At 31.2% G+C, this 21,827-nt stretch overlaps 2 protein-coding genes across 2 annotated transcripts; both read left to right on the forward strand.

The window, feature by feature from the left end:
* The first annotated feature begins 11,631 nt into the window (after positions 1-11,631).
* Positions 11,632-16,367, forward strand: LOC100785862 (spermidine synthase 2). The gene is made up of 9 exons (XM_003528108.5): positions 11,632-11,955; positions 12,726-12,802; positions 12,932-13,054; positions 13,212-13,316; positions 14,405-14,477; positions 14,567-14,638; positions 14,738-14,933; positions 15,557-15,683; positions 15,974-16,367. The coding sequence occupies exons 1-9, from the start codon at positions 11,802-11,804 to the stop codon at positions 16,061-16,063; spliced, it is 1,017 nt and encodes a 338-aa protein (XP_003528156.1). The 5' UTR covers positions 11,632-11,801; the 3' UTR covers positions 16,064-16,367.
* An 810-nt stretch (positions 16,368-17,177) lies between these two features.
* Positions 17,178-17,516, forward strand: LOC102662940 (uncharacterized). Its single transcript, XM_006582465.1, has one exon. It carries the CDS (start codon positions 17,178-17,180, stop codon positions 17,514-17,516), a length of 339 nt encoding a protein of 112 aa, XP_006582528.1.
* Positions 17,517-21,827: the final 4,311 nt, after the last annotated feature.

Genomic DNA, 21,827 nt, shown 5'->3' on the forward strand with positions numbered 1-21,827 from the left:
ATTTTTGCCTTTCAACTTTCCGCCCCCAATTGTTTTCAACAATACAAAAACACCAACATCAAGAAAACACAACAATTTTTTTAGTTTTTTCTCTCTTTTCTTTTTTCCTTTTTTCATTTTATTTTTTCACCTTTTCACTTTTTAGCTTATAGTGAGCTGATTCAAAGAAAGGGTTAAGACTCAAGATGTTGGGTGCTTTTAGGGTGGGTTGTAAGTATAATTGAAAGGCTTGTGAAAAAATATTTGAGTTGAATTGATATGTAAAGATTAAAATTCTATAAAAATCTCTTCCAATTGATTTAATTGTGTTTATAACACACTTTAAAAGCATCAATCCACTATATGCACTTCTAATTAGGTGTTTGTAGTTAATTTTTTATAGCAAAAAATTAGATGGAAAGACCCATGAAAAAAATAATTTATGGACTTAATTGAAAATTTGAGTATGAGGATCGGATTTTAAAACATAAGATTTAATGTTTCTACGATATCTTGATGTTTTCCAACTTTCATATAATTATCATTTATAATTTTAAAATAAAAATTGTTATAATTAAGCCTTTTATAATTGTTATAAAATAAGGAAAAATGTTCTTTTTATAATAAAGTTATTGTTTTATGAATAATAGTCAATAGTTTATGTGACAAATTATAATTATTTTATTTGAAAAGACATTATTTCATGTAAAAGAAGCTATTATAATTAAGTGCAGATTTTTATTTTAATACCATATACTATCACCTTGTTATGATGAAAAAGGGTTTTACTTAAGTAAATAATAGTAATATGCATATGTACGGAGGGTTAATATATTACAATTAACATTATGTCTTATAGATAAGGAAATTAATTAACCACACACTATTATCCATGCATATGACTACTTTTAGTAACACTTTTTTATCTAATATTTTATAAAAAATATTGTCTGAAGCTTTTAGCAGAATTTTTACTTAGTGTTAAGCTAAAAAATATTAAAAAAATCACATGGGACACTAATATTATATTATACACGCGTGTGATTGTCACGTGTATATTTATATATGTGTGACCGTGTTAATTTAATTTTTATATTGAATTGTGAAATAATAATTTTTATCTTGATAAATCTCTAGGTTGCCATGTCACTGAAAAAAAAAAACTAACACTACTACACAACAAAGTCATTTTACATCGATTCTAGAACACATGATACTTAGGTTTCAAAACCAATGTTATTCAGCACAATATTAAATGCATACATATCCGACATCAATTCCAAATCGATGTGAAATCCATCATAGGTTACTCTTAAACCAGATGTAGGAAATGGGATATTCTAGATGAGTTAAGCCACATCCTACATCGATTATTAACATGACTTATGTTGAAAAAAATTTCTACTACATCGATTTTAGTAATATTTGATGTAGAATGTAGTTTTTTTTATTAAAAAAATAGCATTTTGATTTGTATTTATTGGCACATATTTTACAAATACAAGAGAGTCTCCAAGTGCACAATCAATTCATACAAATGTTCAAAATTATGCCAAGCAGTAGCATAAAGCTTAATTATAAAATGACAAACATACAACATAAAAAAAAAACTCAAAACATATCTTGTACTCCAAACAATTGTTTGATCTCCCTCTCCAAGCCTCTAATCCGAATGATGATCCAAGCAATTGATTTCACGTATGATCTTGTCATCTATCCTGCCTAACATAATAGAAATAACCTAAAAATTAGGCTTAAATATATTTTGGGTGCCTACAATTTAGTGTTTTTTTCATTTTTGTACCTACAATTATTATTTTTTTCATTTTAATCCTTGCAAAATGTGTTTATTTTGTTTTTTGATGTTAAAGTGTTTTAAATAACATTTTGAATTGACAAAAACATGTTCTACCTACCCTAAATATAATATTTATTAGTAGCTTTTGAAGCAATATACGAGAGTATTTTTGTATGGTTGTTATAGAAAAAATATTTTAAACAAAATACTATCAAAGGGTAATGTTTGCTCTCAAGGAAGCTTCTTGAAATTGGTACTATGATATATCCTAAGACTTCAGAAGCTAAGTGCTCTTTTGTAGAAAAAAGTCATAGTCACTTAAGTGTCATTATTCAACTCCTCTTCTAGTGACCTTATGATTCATGTAACACCCTATTTTTCGTAAATAAATTAAAAATTATTTTTATTTAAAAATAAATAGAGTTTTAGAAAAAAAAATGATAAGATTTTTATAATTAAATAAATGAGGAAAAATAAATTTATTAATTAAATTAATGGTTTGATAGGAAATAAAATAAAGTTCCTTTTTATAAAATAAATAAAGAAAGAAAAATAGGATAAGTAAAAGGCCAAAAGTAAAACAATGATCCCAAACAAAAGTTCCCTTCTTCCTTTCCCAAAACACTCTCTTTTTTCCACATACACTCAAATATATCTTAGTAAAACAATGATCTCAGACAAGTTAATCGTTGGATCGTCGTAAAATTTGAGCAAAAGATTCAGAACTAATTTTCCCACATACCCACCGTTGGGATTTTTGAGTCAATGTCGTTGGTAGAATAAATGCCCCTCGCACTGAATTTTTTCTTTTCCTGCATATATTCAAACTTGTTCAAGTAAAATTATGATCCTAGACTCGTCAACCATTGGATCATTGTGAAATTTGAACACCACCTTGGAAACCCATTTTTGAACATGGTCACCGTTCGAATTTGCGAAACAATGCTTTTACAGAGAGAAATTAGTCTCTCACGTTGTTATTGAAATAGAGACTATAATCTCTTCTCTTTCTCTCTAATGCTTGGAAATCCTAACAGAGCAAACATAGAAAAAACTTGAGGAACCTTAAGGGACTACTAGAGAAACCGATATCACTTCCCAGACTACACACGTGAGCCCGCTTAGAGGTAAATGATAAATTTATCGCAATTGGGTTAAAATGAACATATGTAGGGATCCTTAGGGGATCAAATTGAGGGTTTATTTTTGAATGTTTATTGTATTGTAATTCTTCATGTATGATTATAATTGCGAGATTGTTATATTGGGATCATGAAATTGTGATTGAAATTGTGTATAAGTGATAAATTGAATATGTGATTAATTGTTAGATAACATGTTGCATTGAGATCATAATATTGTTATTGAGACTGAGTATAAGTGCAAAATTGATCATGCGTTAATTTGTGAGATATACATAAATATGTGATGGTGAATTGTGACATTATGAGATGTTAAATTGTGGACATGAGATTTGGTTGTGAATAAGTGTGTGGTTAACACTTGATGTGACAATACTTGTGTTGTGAGCTGTGAACTATACAATAACCTGACTGGTGTTTACCTTGAGAAAAGTGTTTATGCGCAGTGTTAAAAGGAAATTGTAGGATTCCTAGTTAGGAAACTAAAGTGTTAAATGATAGTGCAAAGTGTTAAACGTGTTTGAAACACGAGTGTGAGGTCGTGGGTATTGTATAATTCATGAGTAGTGTCTGCGTGCAAAAATTGTGTTAAGGGTTGGACCTGAGCAGGAAGGTGAGGTCCTAACAGATCCTTTGGAGTCTAGGCCTTGGGGGTAAAGGCACTCGGTTTGAGTTCTCCTTTAAGCCTATGTTGATACCATATGGTTGGAGCATTCTCGCAAAACAGAGTGATTTTGACTGGTCGCCTTATGATATTACTTAGTGAGAGTGACCTGACATACACATTGTATGGTGTATCTTGTTATGTACTCCTAAGCGTCCCAGTATGGTTTTTCAGTGACATGGTACCACATTGTATATAGGCTTGAGTCTTAGTATAATTGTTGCATAACGCTTGCTAATTGTTTATTATGAAATTGATGAGTGTTATTACGTCTTGACCCGAGTGTGTGATTCATGTCTAATGTGATTGGTGATTGAAAAATGAATTTTAAATGATAAAATGGTAAAGTGACGTGGATTGTATTAAGTTGAACTATGTTATAAATACTTCTATAATTTATTTTGATTATGTCTTTGTTTATTTGTATTTTTTTTTTAGAAATGTGATAACTCACTCCTTGTGTGTTATTTGTGTTTGGATCTTGTGATGATCTCAAATCTTGTGTCTGTGGGAACAGATGACTAGGTTGATAACTTTAAAGAATCTCGTGCTAGAAAATGTTGTGACACAATGCTCTGATAGGATGTGACATTTTAGATGATGTTATTTTATTTTACCTCACCGATTTAATAAAATTTCTCTTGTAAACTTTGACGGCCTTGTTCTGAGCCATATATGTTTTTAATATATTTTATTTAGTAATATTGAAGTGAATGTGAATATTTTATCCACGTGAATTTGTTTACCTTTATTTTTATATGTTTTATTTATTTATATGTATGTCGAGATAGAATGTGTCACAATTCACTCACAGACAAGATAAAAAAATAAAGCATTTAGACATTAAATAAAAAATAGATACTTTTAAGCACCATTTTTAATCTTAATGATGAGTACCGATAGTTACATGTCATTTCCTAATTAAATCATGCATTTAGAACGTGAAAAACGTACCCAAATCACATTATACTTTACCAACATAAAATTATGGAGCAATCATATAAAGCATGCTTGGAAGCAATATTATAACATTTTCTAAATTGGAAGAATAGTTTAGCAAGGAAGCAGAAAAAATGGAAAAAGAGAGCAAGAATAGTGAAATTGCATCCAGAGACTAAGCATTACCTTGTGCTTAATTCAGCATAGGATTGTTGTGCTTACCCAAGCACAATCTCATGCACGAGGCATGCAGAATGAAGAGCGTTATGAACTCACTTAAAAAAAATGATTTAGCGACTGATATATTTGGTCACTAAAACTGATAGTGACCACAATAACAATTGAACTCTGTGTCGCAAAAACCCTAGTCGCTAAGCAATCAAATAGAACTTTAGAGACCGAGATATTCAGTCGCAAGTACCTACAATTCGGTCACTACGTGTTTGGTTGCTATTTTGCTTGGGACCATATTAGCAACTGAAAGTCTCGGTTGCTAATAAATAATTAAACTTAAATATAAAATAAATTAAATAAAACTCGATCGCGAAGTCGGTCGCTATCGAATAATTCATTTTTAAGCAAAATTAAAAATAAATACATTTGGTCGCTAAGTTTATAATATAAAATGAATTAAAAAAATCGATGGCCAATTCAGTCACTATTTACCAATTATTTTTAAAATATAAATTTAATTAAAAATGTTATTTGGTCACTATTGAATATTTGATTTTTAAATATAAAATAAATTAAAAATACAATTCAATCGCTACTTAGTAATGAATTTTGAAATAAAATAAATTGGTCACCAATTCGGTTGCTAAACGAAAATATGCTATATTTTTTTTTATTTTTTCATTTTGATCTGCTTAATAATTATCAACTGTAAATATAATTATTAATTATACTATATAAATAAAAAAACATTCATAATATGTCAATGGTCCTTCTATAGTGTCTATACCTACAAAATACAAAGACCATTCACATTAGTTCCTTGTAAATGTAAAATAAGACTACTTCTAGAATCGATCAAACATTTGAAAGGAGATATATTTAGTGCAATTTCTCTTACTTGGACATTATTTTCCTTCGGCTGCAGGAATGATTTCGGATCCAAAGTCATTGGGTGTAGGATATCTCCATTTCATAAGCGAGTAAAACATCTGTCTTGAATACATAAACTCCCATAGATGCAATATATGGTGACCTTTTTGCTTCATGGGGTGACAACCCGAGCACAAAGATATCTACTTGCTACAGAGAAGCAACAAGAAAACATGATTTAGCCTGAGAGTAGAGATAAATATATTATAATCACATTATCATGCCATAATACAGCATATAATTTCAAATATTTGGTCCTGCAAGTTTGCAGGACTATTTCATACTCGTAGAAAGGTAAAAATATAGAATAAGAGTCTAAAAGGCAACTTTAGGATTCAAATGTAGATGTTCGCAACTTTAGCCTATATAAGATGTATGTTATATATATATATATATATATATATATATATATATATGCACGTTCTTCATATGTTTAGCACATCAATTTGTGATGTTACCCTATGATCCATTATAACTTGATAAGTCATTATGGATAAATATATGAATTTCACAGGAATTTCTGTAGTGCTAGGATGCTCGATTGCTCACTCTAAGAAAAATGAGGGAAGATTGTTGAAATTGAGTATTTTTTTTTTTTTTTGTTTCTTTCTTTCTGATAGTGACCAATAACCAATTTTAGTTGTTGAACGTTGACTGGTCTTTGGACTTACCATTGCTTTCAGATCAACACCGTTGGGTTTTTCTAAAAATTGGATGATGCAACCTCTAGCATCTGCCTTGACCAATCCATAATATGATGCATAGCTGAAAAACAGGCAATTGGAAATGAAACTTAAATAAGACTGTACTCTCGACAAGCCTCCATACTCGGAAAGACTAAACTTAAAATGTTTTGAGTTGAGGAAGTTAGTGTGTCTCTACTCTTTTTCTATAATGACTCTTTTCTTCTGAATGAAAGAGAATATATTCTCCCAGCATCACAGTGATACTAAACAAACAAAAGTGCAATAAAAAGAAACACATGTAAAAAGAAGACTGAACACACCTTTCACCTACAGCAGCACATGATAATGTAATATCTGCATTTCTTTCAACATACTCTGCAGATTAATTATAAAAGATAGATAATCAGCAAAAATTGTGAAAATAAAATTAAGAAACACTCCATGTATGAACTCGGTGTGTCTAAAAACTTTGGAACCTTTGGCAAAAATTATTCAAAAGACTTGGTGTATGAACATAAGAAGGGTAAGAGAAAAGAAACATAGAACTAGTTTTTTTTGTGTTAATTAATTGCCTTGATTTTGTGAATGATGAAAAATATTCATAGAATACAATTAGTAATAAATTTCAATAACAAGTAGTGAGAAGAACTTAAAGCCTAATATAATTGCCTTAATTGTCTTGATAATTACACAGCTCTGATACAAAAAATTAACATGTTTACCTGCACAAGGTCCATGTAATCCATTCGGTATAGATGATCTCCAGCCAAGATCAATATATTCTCAATGTTTGTGTGCTTGGCATCCTACAACATTAATCTATTACTGTCCAATTCAACTTGAGAATAGAAAAAAAAAAGGGACATGCAATAATGTATACACAGAAATTTGGTATGTACTAAAGATTATGTTCCCACCTCAAATACCCATGTAAATTGCCTCACAACATTTTCTTTTCCCCCCTCATGTCCTTTTCTAATGATGTAATGAAATTGACTTAATTAGTGTAGTGTTTTTCCCTTGTCCTTTCATCATTTTCTATCTTTTCTTTTACATATGAGTCGTGGTGACTTTTCCTCTTCTGTCACTATAATAACTGCAGTTCTATGACTCCCCTTTCCTATGTGAACACGTATAAAAACTTACACTAGATAGCACCCTAAAAAGCATAAACATGACATGAGACATAGTAAATGTTACAAGTTTTAATAGTTATGACATGATACAAGTATAATACAAGGTATAAAAGTAGGAAGAAAGAAAAACTTTTGAAAGAGACAATTCATTTTAGTGTTTTTTCATACTCTGAAAGAGATTAATTTGATTGACTGTTAGAGAAGACCTTAATATGCATGCACGACACACACACAAAAGGTATAAAATTAACATAAAATTAAGTAACAAAAAAACAAATTTCAACTCAGATATTTGATGTCTAAAAAATGAATGAGTCAAAATGTTAAAACTCGTCTAATTATTCTGATTGTGTTGGTATCATAAAGTTTAAAAATAACCTGTTCATTCAAAACATCATGGTATTAGATATGGAGAACAACTTACAAGTTCTCTTCCATCTTCAACCGCAAATCTATCTTATGTATATATGAACAGATTTAAAACTTTCGTCTAGGGATCATATGAAAAAAAAACACTATGTATAGGCTCAAATAAAAAATGAATGTCACATATAAGGACTAAAATGAAAATTTAACCATACAAGTCTATGTCATTTCAGCTTCCATTATACATGTAAAACAAGTACATCAAGCTTGCATCATGTTTGCAACCAATTTGAAAACTTTTTATGTAGGACCAGAATGGAAATGAGGGTTGGGAATAAAGACTAAAAAGTTCAATTAAACTTAGAAAATCTGAAGATATTATAACTTATAAGTAGCTCATGGTATGTTATACTAATTAAAATTTTAAATAAATACATATCCACTCCTTTTTCTATGGTAAATGGGGGCAGGGGACCCAAAGAAATTTTAAATTATAAGTAGTGACTTGAAGTACTATCTTGTGCTTAATTAAGCACATGGTCATGTTTACCCAAGCATAATCCCATGCACGAGACGTGTAGAATAGAGAATGGAGAATGTTACCAACATGAAGCACTACTATGTGCTTAATTAAGTACATGGTCGTGTTTACCCAAGCACAACCCCATGAACCAGAGGCATGCAAATTGAGGAGTGCTACGAACTTGAGGCATGACCCCGTGCTTAGCTAGGCATGGGCCATGCTTATCCTTACAAGACTGAAAAGGTCCATTAGCCTATAAATAGTTGAGATTTTATTTGTAGAGAACTTTTTTCTTAATTTTTGAAATTGGACTCTGAGTGATCTAGGCATAGTGTGAGAGTTTTTTTGGATTGTGAAGAACGTGAGGAAGACTTTGGGTCTTCTAATTGTAATTTTTCTTATTCCCCTATATTTCTCATGTATACAAGGTTAATGTTTTGTTTGTTTGTCCTTATGGTTGGCTATATAGACCCCTCTTTTTAGGATTGTGATGTAATCTGTCGACGAATCCCAGTTTTACTTAATTGAAATTGTCTTTATTTAAACAATTATGTTGTTCTATTGTGCCTAATTTCTCATTAGACTTGATCAATCTATATTTTAGTTATTTGTGTGTTTGTGATTAGCTTCTTATGAATAAGAGAATCATAGAACAAATGAATCCTTTAGAATAACGATTGACCAAACACATTTTAGAGATTTCTGATTATCATTCTTTATGTTACGCTTTCTTGTAATTTATTTCTTAGTTGACTAAATTAGAACTAAATTAAGAGAAGAATTGTTGGAAGTGTTAGGCCAAAACCTTTTAACAACCTTAAGAGAAGTTAGTAATTGATAAACATTGAGAATTCAATTAACGCAGAATTGGGGAAATTCAATTGCTAGATTCAATCATAGTCCTAGGCCTTCTAATATGATAATTTCTTTGCACTATCTCTTATCATTCTAGAGTTTTGTTTTCTATAAAGTAATTGAACTCAAATCTTTCAAACTCAAGATAACCCCCCCCCCCCTCCCAAAAAAAATTTATTTAGTTTATGCAATTTGAATTATTCAAGAACACAATTGGTCTCTAGGATCCGATCACCAAACTATCAAGTCCACAATTCACTTGTCCTTGTGTGAGTACACAAGGTCGTGGAAACCATAAGGCCAATGAGGCCTTTCCCTTAGACCCCCAAGGGTTTCATTTTTTTTATATTTTTAATATTTTTTTGTCAATTTAAACTATTAAGTGGTAAATTTTATTAAGATATGATTTATTATTTGTAATTATTTTTTTGTTAATAAGACTACATGATCTTAAGTTATGAATGTAATGGTTATCGTAAAAAATTTAATTTTATTTCAAAATGTTAAAGAAAATTATTTTATATCTATTTTAGATTCAACCTCTCCTTTACCTAAAAAATCTATTGAAATTAGTATAAAATTTAAATTTAATGAGTGAGTCTATGATTGATATATAAAAAAAGATATTTTGGCGAAAAATATTGATTATAAGATTGCCTATTTAGCTAAAATTTCATTTCATGTTGACATTTTGTATGTAGAGATTAATTAAAATCTTTAATTGAGAGTCATTTTGAAATTTGAATAATATTTAAAATATAAAATAACAATTTATTTTTAGAAAAATTAACACAAAGTGTATTATTTAAATTTTGAAATAAATTTAGTCTTAGGTCTCATAATTTTTACACATAGTCCTATCAGTACATATTTTACGCGTCACTCACAAAGTGCAACAAGCCGCCAAGAATGAATTGAAAGTGCACCAAACCAAAATATATATCCAAACTCACAAAAAGAACCAAAATTAAAAGTCCTCTAAATCACAACAAACTTAAACCATCATGTTTTTTAATTAAAAAACCAAGCCACAGGTGAATTGGAAATTCACCAAACCACAATATATATATTCAGACTCACAATAAGAACCTAAATTAAAAGTCCTCTAAATCACAACAAACTTAGACTAAGAACACCAATTAGGTCTTAAAATATTAGGTACTTAAACATAAGCAACACCAAAATATAGATACAATAACACAAAAATCCAAGAATAGACATTACAATTACACAAAATAGATGAAATTAGGCCCAAGTAATAAGTAAAAAAAAAATCACTTACTATAAGAACCAAGCACGATGACCAACACTAAACATCAACTCCAGTGTGAACGGACAAACTCACTTACAAAGAGAGCTAGGGTGAGATAAAGAGAAGGGGGAACAAAAGAAGAGGAGGATGAGAAGACACTTACCATTGCATTGGTGGTGTAAATGTGGTGACATGACACTAGAGGTTTAACGATAGTGACAATGACATCAATTTGGTTGCTTGGTCGTGCTTGTGATCGCAATTGTAAGATCTAGGGTATTTTAAGGTAAAGTGAGGGAGCGGGAATTATTGAGATAGGGGTTTAGGTTCATGGTGGAGGCGAGGTGGTGGTGAAGGGTTTGGGTTCATGGTGGTGGCAAGATCAAGAGAGAAACTAAGGCTTGTGGTTAGCAGGTATAAGAGGCAAGAGCAAGAGGGAGTTCAAATTAATATAAGAAAGAAAATCATTCAACACCAATTCTAATTTAAACCAATGTTAGAATTCAATTTCAACATCATTTCAAATTGAATCGATGTTAGAGTATTATTTCAACATCGGTTCAAACAATAACCAATGTAGAATCATGTTTTTTTACATCTATTTTTAAACAATTAATGTTGTATTTAATTTTTAAAATGCCACTACACCATTTATTACATCAGTTTTTGAAAAATTGATGTAATAATAACAACATAAAATATATGCTTCATATAGTAATAATAGTATCAAACATTTTTAATGATGTGACAAATCATTAGATTGTCAACGTCGTTATTACGTAATCAATTAAAGTTATTACTCGACAATATAGACTAAAAATAAAAAAACTTTGACCGATCAAAATTTAGACTAGGCATTAACAGTGAAAATCTAAAAAAGTTTTGGAATAAAAAAGAGTAAATACTTAAATATTCTTCGTGAAAGTCTAAAAAAGTTTTGGAAAAAAAAGAGTAAATCCTTAAATATTCTTCATGGTGCAAGACATAGGCAAAGGCTATATTATCAAAACTTCTAACAACCAAGCAACGCCATGTGGTCTTTATCGACATGTTTAATTTTTTTTCGTCATTAAAGCTGTCAGCCAATTATTAGTTTTCTTCTTCTTTGATACGTTGAATCCTAATTTCCTATCAAATCTTGATCCTTGTCTTGCCTTGTTGTATTATTTCAAAAGCATGTATATATATGCGAACATAATCAAAATGCTTTAACTTTTAGTACAAAGTATACACACTTGGATCTCCATATATATCTCCCCGGCTTTCTAATAGTTTTCTCACGTTTTTGGTTGTCTCATAGTGATCGTGTTAAAGGACAAGCCAACCATTAATAGTCCTAGTATAATCATCCTAGAAGATGGAGAATCATCCTTCAGGCCGTGTGATCAGCAATGGTAAAATTGGTTTCTCTACTCCAAATTGCACACATGAACGAGATGATGAGGAACCTGAAATTCGTGTACATCCACAAATTCCAGAGTGGTTTTCAGAGAATTCTCCATTATGGCCAGGTAGATTTAGATGAATGAAGTTTATTTATATATTTTTTAAATCATTTTTCAGATGCTCGATGATCAAGGACATATATTGCGTTATATCCACTATCCCCTTGAGATCCACTTCTACATACGAACATATATACATGTATCCTTCATTCATTAAAAGGAAATGCAGGGGAATTATTGAATTAAATTACCTGAATTTTGTCAAGCTTGTTTTATTTTTTTAAGAATTTAAATTTGATACATTTATTGATATCCTTGAATTAATTATTACTGTAAAAAAAATTCCCTGCCCCATCAAGTGAAAATTATAAAATATTTTGCATGCCCGGCCCCCTTAATAGATTTTCTGGGCATATGATCGACCATGCTTCAAGTGCAAGGGTAATAATATTTTTGTCATTATGTTGTGTATAATACTATAATACATGCATGTCAGGTTAATGAACTTTTCATATTAATTTTAATCCTTCCCCTCCCCCACACAGACCTTCCTTAAAGAACAATCTAAATATGTTGTCGCATGGAATAAGAAATGCAGTAAGTGTAGATTATTGCCGACGTAATCAACCTAACAAATTTATTTTCATGTAATAAATAACCAAAAAGATCAAACGTGTCACGCTTCCAGTTGAGACACTTTCTAACAAGCATATTAAAAGTAAATAAAATTCTAAAACAAAAATATTCTAAGTAGAGAGTTTGATCATGTTTCTATATATAATATTCACCGATGCATATTTCAATAAAGCTAACCAAATTACGTGTATATATTGCAGGCCAAGCACACTTCTTGAAGGTAGAAAAGATTTGTTTCCAAGGGAAATCTGAATACCAGAATATGCTAGTTTTTCAGGTGATAATAATTGTAAAACATAATTTCTGGATTACTTGGTTCTTGATCCATATTAATTTATAACTATATAACTTGTTTTTGGTTATTGGTGCTTTATTAAACGTGAAATGTTAATTAATTCCATTGCAGTCATCAACATATGGTAAGGTTTTTGTCCTTGATGGAGCCCTCCAACTCACAGAGAAGGACGAATGTGCTTACCAAGAAATGATGACTCACCTTCCACTTTGCTCTATCCCTAGCCCAAAAAAGGTTTCATATGAGACAATTATATAGCTTTACGTACATTTCAAACCATTTCAATATTAATTAAATGCATATTAGTCTATAACTATGTCGATCTAACCATAATATATATGTGGAAATCTCAGATATTATTTAATTAGCGTCTCTTCTCATATATGTTTAGGTGCTGCTTATTGGTGGTGGAGATGGTGGTATCCTAAGGGAAATTTCCCGCCACTCGTCTGTTGAACAAATCGACATATGTGAAATAGACACAATGCTGATTGATGTAAGCAAAATGTTTGACCTCCTTTCCCTTAACCAAAGAGTCAAACTTTGACTTTATGTACACTTATCGCGTAATTAAAGTGTCTAACTGCTTGTATAACGGATATAAATTTTTTATTCATTTCTTATGTATTTTTAGTAATATTCTTTAATTAAAATTAGAAATATAATTTAATAATTTATATTTATTTTTAATATAAAATTTATTACCCAAATTATTGAAGTAAAACTAAAATTTTTAAGGAAGAACACTTAAAAAAACTACATTTAAGTTTTGATATAACTTCCTCTTTTGTCATTTTTATAAGAATCAAATTAAAAATTTGACTTAATCTTTTTATAAGAATCAATTTAAAATGTCTCTTGCATAACTGTTTTTTCATGAAAATATCCTTAACTTTGAGTATTTTTTTAGTTCAATAAGCAACAAATCAAATACATTAATGCCTTAGGTTCTTTGAGAGTCTAACTTTATCTTATATAAAGAATTTTTTGATAACTTTATTTTGACTATTCACATGCATAGTTAATAAAAAGAATAAAACAATAAATATATTAATAATGAGAGAGATTAAAGAATGAGAAAAAATGTCATGCACTAACAATATAAAATAATTTTACTTAATCATTTAATCATAAATTATTACATATAATAAGTTTATTAACTTTTACAATAATTGTTTTAAAAGTTAAATAAATTTTTGTAATTGAGTGATAGTGTAAAATTGTTTTATAGTATCCGAGGATAGTTATTAAACTCTTAAAAAATTAAAACTAATAAAAATAAAAAAAATTAAAGTATCCTCATTAATATTAGTGATAATCTTAGGGGAAAAAATATTTTAGTACAAATTTAATATATATATATATATATATATATATAATATATATAAAATATAAAAAATAAACTATTTTAATTTCTTTCATTGTGATGAATTAGTTATTTGACTCTTATAAAAGTACCATCTGGAGTATAAGATAAAACTTAGATCCATTTCAAGCTTTTTTATTAAATTCAGAAATGAATTACACAAAACATGGTGAACTGGTGGACTTTAATTAACAAAGGGTGTTAACTAATGACTTCAGGTCTATAAAGAATTTTTCCCAGACGTGGCTGTTGGATACAAGGACCCTCGAGTCAAGCTTCATATTATAGATGGTACATTATCTCCAAAATATATAGCTTGGTATTATCTTGTTATTCTTAATCATTACAGTTGCATGTGTGATGTGTTTTTTTCTTAGCAGGAACTCTTTTTTTGAATTCTGTCCCAAAAGGGATGTATGATGCAATAATAGTGGATGCCTTCGACCCAATAAGTATGTCACATCTCTTCTAGGTGTTGATTTTGAATCTCGACAACTCTTGTTCAGAGATAGTTAATTATTATGTTATACTAATGTTATATATGGTTCCAGGGCCTGATCATGAGCTTTTTGAATCTGAGTTCTTTGAACTGGTTTCAAAGGCTCTTCGTCCAGGAGGAGTATTGTGCATCCAAGCAGAGAGTATTTGGTTTCATTCCTTGGATATCGAAGAACTCCTCACCAAATGCCGCCAAACTTTCAAAGGCTCCTCTGATTATGCATGGACAACTGTCCCTGCATATCCAAGGCAAGCTTCATTCAACAATCCTTCTGTTTCACGTTTGTATTTGAATAAATTTTTCAATAAATACTTGTAAGAAAAGGAAATAAGAAACTACAACAACTAAATTATTTTTTAGTTAAAATTGATTTATGCATAAATTAAACTCAATTTTTAGATAAGTTAAACAGAGAGTTTTAATAAATTAATTTATGTATAAGTTAATTTTTTAAAAAAATATTTTATTTTATCGTTTAATTTTCTTTTTTTACAATTACTTAATGAAAAGTGTATTCAAATAAGAAGACTTAAATCAACATGACATACTACCAAAATGACATGAATTGACATAGGTTCATCAAACCCTTTTTCTTTAGTACTTGATGTGACAGAAAAATGATAGAAATGCTTGTAAAAGGGTTTCATCGTTCATTATTTTTCTTTGGTAGTATTTGATGTGCAGACACAAACGAGACCGAACATCCTGTTCTATATTCCATTGTTTTTGTTCACCATTTTTAATAAAAACTAAAGTGTATCATTATAACTCATATCCTACTCTATTATATTTCTAAAACTAATTATATGTTATGTTTCTTCCTGTTTTATTATGTCTACCAAATGTTATATCTTTGGTTTCTTTCTTCTAGTGGGGTCATTGGTTTCTTGCTATGTTCCACCGAAGGTCCATTTGTCGACTTCAGAAATCCAATTAACCCGATCGATCCCGAAAATTATGGCATATCAAAGCAACCCTTGAAGTTTTACAACTCAGAAGTAAGCATATACAAACATACTACATCTAATTTTTTCTCATTAATTACTATACTATGGTACGAAGTATTTATTAATTTTATGAAGGATTTATCTTTGTCAAGAAAGTTTGATTTATCATTTTTAGTAGAATTTCTCAATGTTATTTTTATTCACAAAATTCAAATATGACACATTACTTAAAAAGTCCAATAATACTTGAATTAATAACTTGTTGATATACGCCATCTAAAATTGACACCGTTTTTTCGTTTGTTTCTTTAAATCTCTTACATGTTGTGTATCCGTTTCAGGTTCATTCGGCTGCGTTTTGCTTGCCATCTTTTGCCAAAAGGTTCTCTAATTCCAAAGCTAAGAGCACCGCTAAATGGCCGCAATGTTAACAGGACAGAGACATGTTCACATAGTTCCAAGCATGTGTGCTGATACCGGCAACACTGCATGCCTCATTCATACCCATTCCGACAATAATCTTTGAAAACTCATATAGATGCCATTATTGTGCCAATATTTTTGAAAATTTTGTACTTTCTTATGCTTAAAACGTTCAAGTGTGTTATGCATTCAAAAATAATTACTTCATATATGTTGCCATTATGCAGATTATGCAGACAGAATCGATATTTTATTATTTCATTTATTTTAAGTAAAACATCAATAGTTCTTGTAACCTCGCGTCCTTAATGCTAAGAAAAATTAAATTTAATCCTTAACTTCGACAAATCTAAATCAATTTAGTTATTGGCATTACATGAAAGCAACTCAATCTTTGAATTTGGTTATCAATTAATTTTGTCCATGACTTTGGTAGTGAACTCGTGTCGGATGACCAACTTTGACTTTGACCAAGTTTCAGGATATTCTCGCAATAGTTTTTCTTTCTAATTGCGGCTGAGATTGGCGACAATGGGTTGAAATATATGGAAAGACACTTCAATAATTTTGATAGATAACCGTAAATATAATAATTATTAATTATTAATTTATTAGTAGAAAATTTGAACCCATCATTTATTTTTCTTTTTCTGTTGAAATTAATTAATTAGCTGCCAGTTATGTATTTGTTTTATTTAATTAGTTTTAGATATTAACTGAGTTTACCAAGTCTTTAGGAGGTTGTTGTAGCACTATGCACATTACACTTATTTTTTCTAGTTTGTAGCTTTGTAGTTTCTTTGTAGTTTTGATATATCTTGTCTATTTATTGGCTGATTGATTATTAAATAAAATGAGTTAATTTTCTCCTCATCTTGGAGTAATGGTATCAGAGCCTGGTTCATTTCCCATGGCCACTGAGTTGCAAGCAGCCATGGAAAATTTCTTACGATCAAAAGAATATTGGTCAGTTATTGAATCAGGGATTCAAGAATCACCACAGAGTTTGAAGCTCGAAAGCTGAAGGACCTAAAAGCAAAAAATTACCTCTTTCAGGCAATTGATCGTGCAATCTTGGAAACTATTCTTTGCAAAGAAACTTTCAAGGATATTTGGGAATCCATGAAGAGAAAATATGAAGGCTTTGTCAGAGTGAAGCGTGCACAGCTTCAAGCCTTGAGGAGAGATTTTGAGACACTGGCTATGAAGGATGGAGAATCTGTGACAACCTATTTTGCAAGAACAATGGAGATTAGTAACAAGATGTGGTTCCATGACGAAAAGATGACAGATGTCACTATGGTTGAGAAGATTTTGCGCTCCCTAACAACAAATTTCAATTATGTTGTTTGCTCAATTGAAGAGTCAAAAGACATAGATGTGTTGTCTATTGATGAATTGCAAAGCTCCTTGTTGGTTCATGAACAGAAAATACACAGAAGCTCTACCACAGAGGAGTGAGCACTAAAGGCCTCTACCGCTACCAATACTCATTCCTCCGATTTCAGAGGAAGGAGAAGGGGGAGAGGTAGAGGTAGGGGTAGAGGAAAAGGAGAACGTGGAAGCAGAGAAGATAACAAGAATCCCAGAGCTAATACTACAAGCAAAGGCAGAGGACAATACTCTAACAGATCCAAGCTAGAGTGCTTTAGATGTCACAAATTTGGCCACTATGCTTCTGAATGTTATTCTAGGCTGCCTAATGATAGAGAAAAGGGAGAGAGTTCAAATTTTACTGAAAATAAGGAAGTTGAAACTCTACTAATGGCTATTCAAGAAAGAGGAAAAATTGAGTCAGATATATGGTATGTGGATACAGGTTGCAGTAACCACATGAGTGGATGTAAGTCTTCTTTTTCTTATTTAAATGAAGATTTTCATTCTACTGTGAGTTTTGGTGATTGTTCTTCTATAAAAGTAATGGGAAAAGGTGATGTCAAGATAAAAACCAAGAATGGCTTTGTGGAAACAATCTCAAATGTGTTGTATGCTCCTGATTTAAAAAGCAATTGATTAAGCGCGGGTCAATTACAAGAGAAAGGTTATGTCATTACAATTCAGAAGGGAGTATGTGAAATTTATGATCCTGTTAGAGGTGCCATTGCAATTGTTCAAATGAGTTCAAACAGATTGTTCCCATTGAAAATTGAAAGTATTCAGCCTTGCTTCAAGACTGACATGGAAGATCCATCATGGTTGTGGCACTTTCGTTATGGTCACTTGAATTTTAGTGGACTAAAGACCCTGCAACAGAAAAACATGGTGACAGGCCTTCCTCAAATTACTATTCCTTCCCAAGTTTGTGAAGAATGTGCTGTTGGCAAACAACATCGATCTCAATTTCCCAAAGGAAAGTCATGGAGAGCAAAAGATGTCTTGGAACTGGTGCATTCTGATATTTGTGGTCCAATAAACCCATCTTCTAATGGAGGTAAAAGATACTTAATTTGCTTCATTGATGATTTTTCAAGAAAAACTTGGGTTATTTTTTACAGGAAAAATCAGAAACGTTTTCTACATTTAAAAGCTTCAAAGCAAGTGTTGAAAATGAAGCAAGAAAGTCTATAAAGACTCTTCGCACAGATCGAGGTGGTGAATATTGCTCCAAAGAATTTGAATTTTTTTTGTGCAGAACATGACATTCGAAGAGAGCTTACAACTGCATATACACCACAACAAAATGGTGTCTCACAGAGGAAAAACAGGACCATTTTCAACATGGTGAGAAGCTTGCTAGCAAGAGGAAATGTCCCAAAATCATTTTGGCCGAAAGCAGTAAATTGGAGCATTCATGTTTTGAATAGAAGTCCAACCTTTTCTGTTCAAAATATGACACCAGGAGAAGCTTGGAAAGGGAGGAGGCCAGCGGTAGATCATTTCAGAATCTTTGGATGCATAGCATATGCTCATGTACCAGAGGTAAAAAGAAAGAAACTGGATGACAAAGCTGAAAAATGTGTCTTCCTTGGTGTAAGTGAGGTCTCAAAAGCATATAAATTGTTTAACCCATTAACAAAGAAGATTGTGACCAGCAGGGATGTTGTTTTTTATGAAGAAAACACTTGGGAATGGGAAAGGCAGCAGCCTAGTCAAGTCATTTACGACAACGATACTGAACACGAGCAAATATCAGCACCTTACATGCCCGAAAACTCCATAAATTCAACTCCTATAGCAGCTGTAACTTCACCAACAACCACTAGCATCAACGAAGAAGAAGCTCAATCTCATTCCCGTGTTAGAAGAAGGCCAGTGTGGATGAAAGATTACGAGGTAACTGAAATTCAAAATCCAATTACTCACTTTTCTTTGTTTGCAGATTGCGATCCTACAACTTTTGAGAGTGCTGTCAAAGAAGAAAAATGGGGCAAAGCCATGAACGATGAGATTGATGCTATTGAAAGAAATGACACATGGGAGTTGTGTGATCTTCCAAGAGGACAAAAAACAATTGGTGTGAAATGGGTCTTCAAAACAAAGTTGAATGAGAACGGTGAAGTTGACAAGTACAAGGCTCGTTTGGTTGCTAAGGGATACAAGCAACAATATGGGACTGATTACACAAAAGTGTTTTCCCCGGTTGCAAGACATGACACAATTAGATTGGTGGTCACGTTGACAGCACAACAATCCTGGCAAATTTTCCCCGCATTCTTGCACGGATACTTGGAAGAATAGGTATATGTTGATCAACCCCCTGGTTATGTTAAGATTGGAACTGAGGAAAAAGTTTACAAATTGAAGAAAGCCCTTTATGGACTAAAACAAGCCCCTCGGACTTGGTATAGTCGAATTGAATCTTATTTCATTCAATCTGTTTTTCAAAATGCCCTCTTTTTATTAAAACTAGGGATGAAGGGAAAATTCTCATCATTTGCTTATATGTTGATGACCTTATTTTTACTGGAAATTGTGATGCCATGTTTAAAGAATTTAAGAAGTCTATGATGGATGAGTTTGAAATGTCTGATCTTGGAATGATGCATTATTTTCTTGGCATAGAAGTGGTACAATCAAATGCTGGTATTTTTATTTCCCAAAAGAAATATGTGGGAGAAATCTTGTACAGATTCCACATGCAGAATTGCAATTCTGCAACAACTCCAGCAGCATTTGGTTGCAAGTTGCACAAAGATCATGAAGGGAAAAAGGTTGACAACACATTTTTCAAACAAATTGTTGGCAGTTTGATGTATCTAACTGCAACAAGACCAGACATAATGTATTCTGTGTGCTTAGTTAGCAGGTACATGAAGTATCCTACAGAAGAACATGCTAGCTGCCAAAAGAATCATTCGTTACTTGCAAGGAACAAGAGATTTCGGGTTGTTTTACAGGAAGGGTACGAAGTCAAATTTGTTGGGATTTACTGATAGTGATTTTGCAGAAAATCAAGATGATAGGAGAAGCACTTCGGGTTATGCATTCATGTTTAGAACAGGTGCTATTACATGGTCCTCCAAGAAGCAACCGATAGTCACTTTGTCTAGCACAGAAGCTGAACTTGTTGCTGCAACTGCTTGCACTTGTCAGGCAATATGGCTAAGAAGAATTTTGGAGGAATTGCAGTTCAAACAATTAGAAGCTACACAAGTTTTTTGTGACAACAACTCATCTATCAAACTCTCAAAAAATCCAGTGCTACATGGAAGGAGCAAGCATATTGACGTGAGATACTATTTCTTGCGTGAACTAACAAAGGAGAAAATTGTTGAGCTTATTCACAGCAAAAGTGAAGATCAAGTAGCTGAATTTGTTCACAAAGCCTCTCAAATTAGCGTCATTCTAGAAACTTAGAGCCTTGCTTGGAGTATGCACAATGGAAGAAGTCGTGCAAGGGACTTGAATGTGTTTTAGATTTGAGTTCATTAAACTTATGTTTGAAACATTAAGTTTAAGGGAGACTGTTGAAATTAATTAATTAGCTGACAGGTATGTATATTAAACTTATGTTTGAAACATTAAGTGTAAGGGAGACTGTTGAAATTAATTAATTAGCTGGCAGTTATGTATTTGTTTTATTTGATTGGTTTTAGATATTAACTGAGTTTATCAAGTCTTTAGGAGGTTGTTGCAGCACTCTGCACGTTACACTTATTTTTCCTAGTTTGTAGCTTTGCAGTTTTGATGTATCTTGCCTATTTATTGACTGATTGATTATTAAATAAAATGAGTTAATTTTCTCCTCATCTTAGAGTAACATTTTCTTCATTTTTTATTAACGACCTATCTTTCTTTCTCTTCATTCTTTACCATCAAATCAACCTTATAATTTCTCAATAAATACCTATCTAACACGACAATAATCTATTTCTTCATTCTTTATCATCGACCTATCTTTCTTTCTCTTCATTCTTTACCATCAAATCAACCTTATAATTTCTCAATAAATACCTATCTAACACGACAATAATTTCTCAAGTAATATGCTATTAGAAGTAATATGTTATTAATTTAATCTTTAATTTTAGGGATCAAACTAATTAATAGTAATCAAATTCAGGCTTTAAATTGTTTGATTTTATATTATTAAAAATCAACCACTTATTTTTGTTAGTAAAAAATTTAAATCCACCACTTATTTTTCTTTTTCTTCATTCTTTATTACCGACCTATCTTTCTTTCTTTTCATTCTTTACCATCAAATCAACCTTATAATTTCTCAATAAATACCTATCTAACACGACAATAATCTATTTATATTATAAGGATATCGAGAAGTCGTTGAGATCGATTGTTTAGGTCCAAAAAGCCTCTATTGAGAAGTTTTTA

This window comes from Glycine max, chromosome 6 (genome assembly GCF_000004515.6).
Source record: "Glycine max cultivar Williams 82 chromosome 6, Glycine_max_v4.0, whole genome shotgun sequence".
Lineage (NCBI taxonomy): Eukaryota > Viridiplantae > Streptophyta > Magnoliopsida > Fabales > Fabaceae > Glycine > Glycine max.

Bases quoted from the DNA above. Each gene is read 5' to 3' on its own strand.
- LOC100785862 (XM_003528108.5), top strand. From the start codon at position 11,802: ATGGAGAATCATCCTTCAGGCCGTGTGATCAGCAATGGTAAAATTGGT. The intron at 12,803-12,931 runs GTGATAATAATT...ATTCCATTGCAG, and splicing joins AGAATATGCTAGTTTTTCAG to TCATCAACATATGGTAAGGT. The intron at 14,478-14,566 runs GTACATTATCTC...TTTTCTTAGCAG, and splicing joins CAAGCTTCATATTATAGATG to GAACTCTTTTTTTGAATTCT.
- LOC102662940 (XM_006582465.1), top strand. From the start codon at position 17,178: ATGAAGAGAAAATATGAAGGCTTTGTCAGAGTGAAGCGTGCACAGCTT.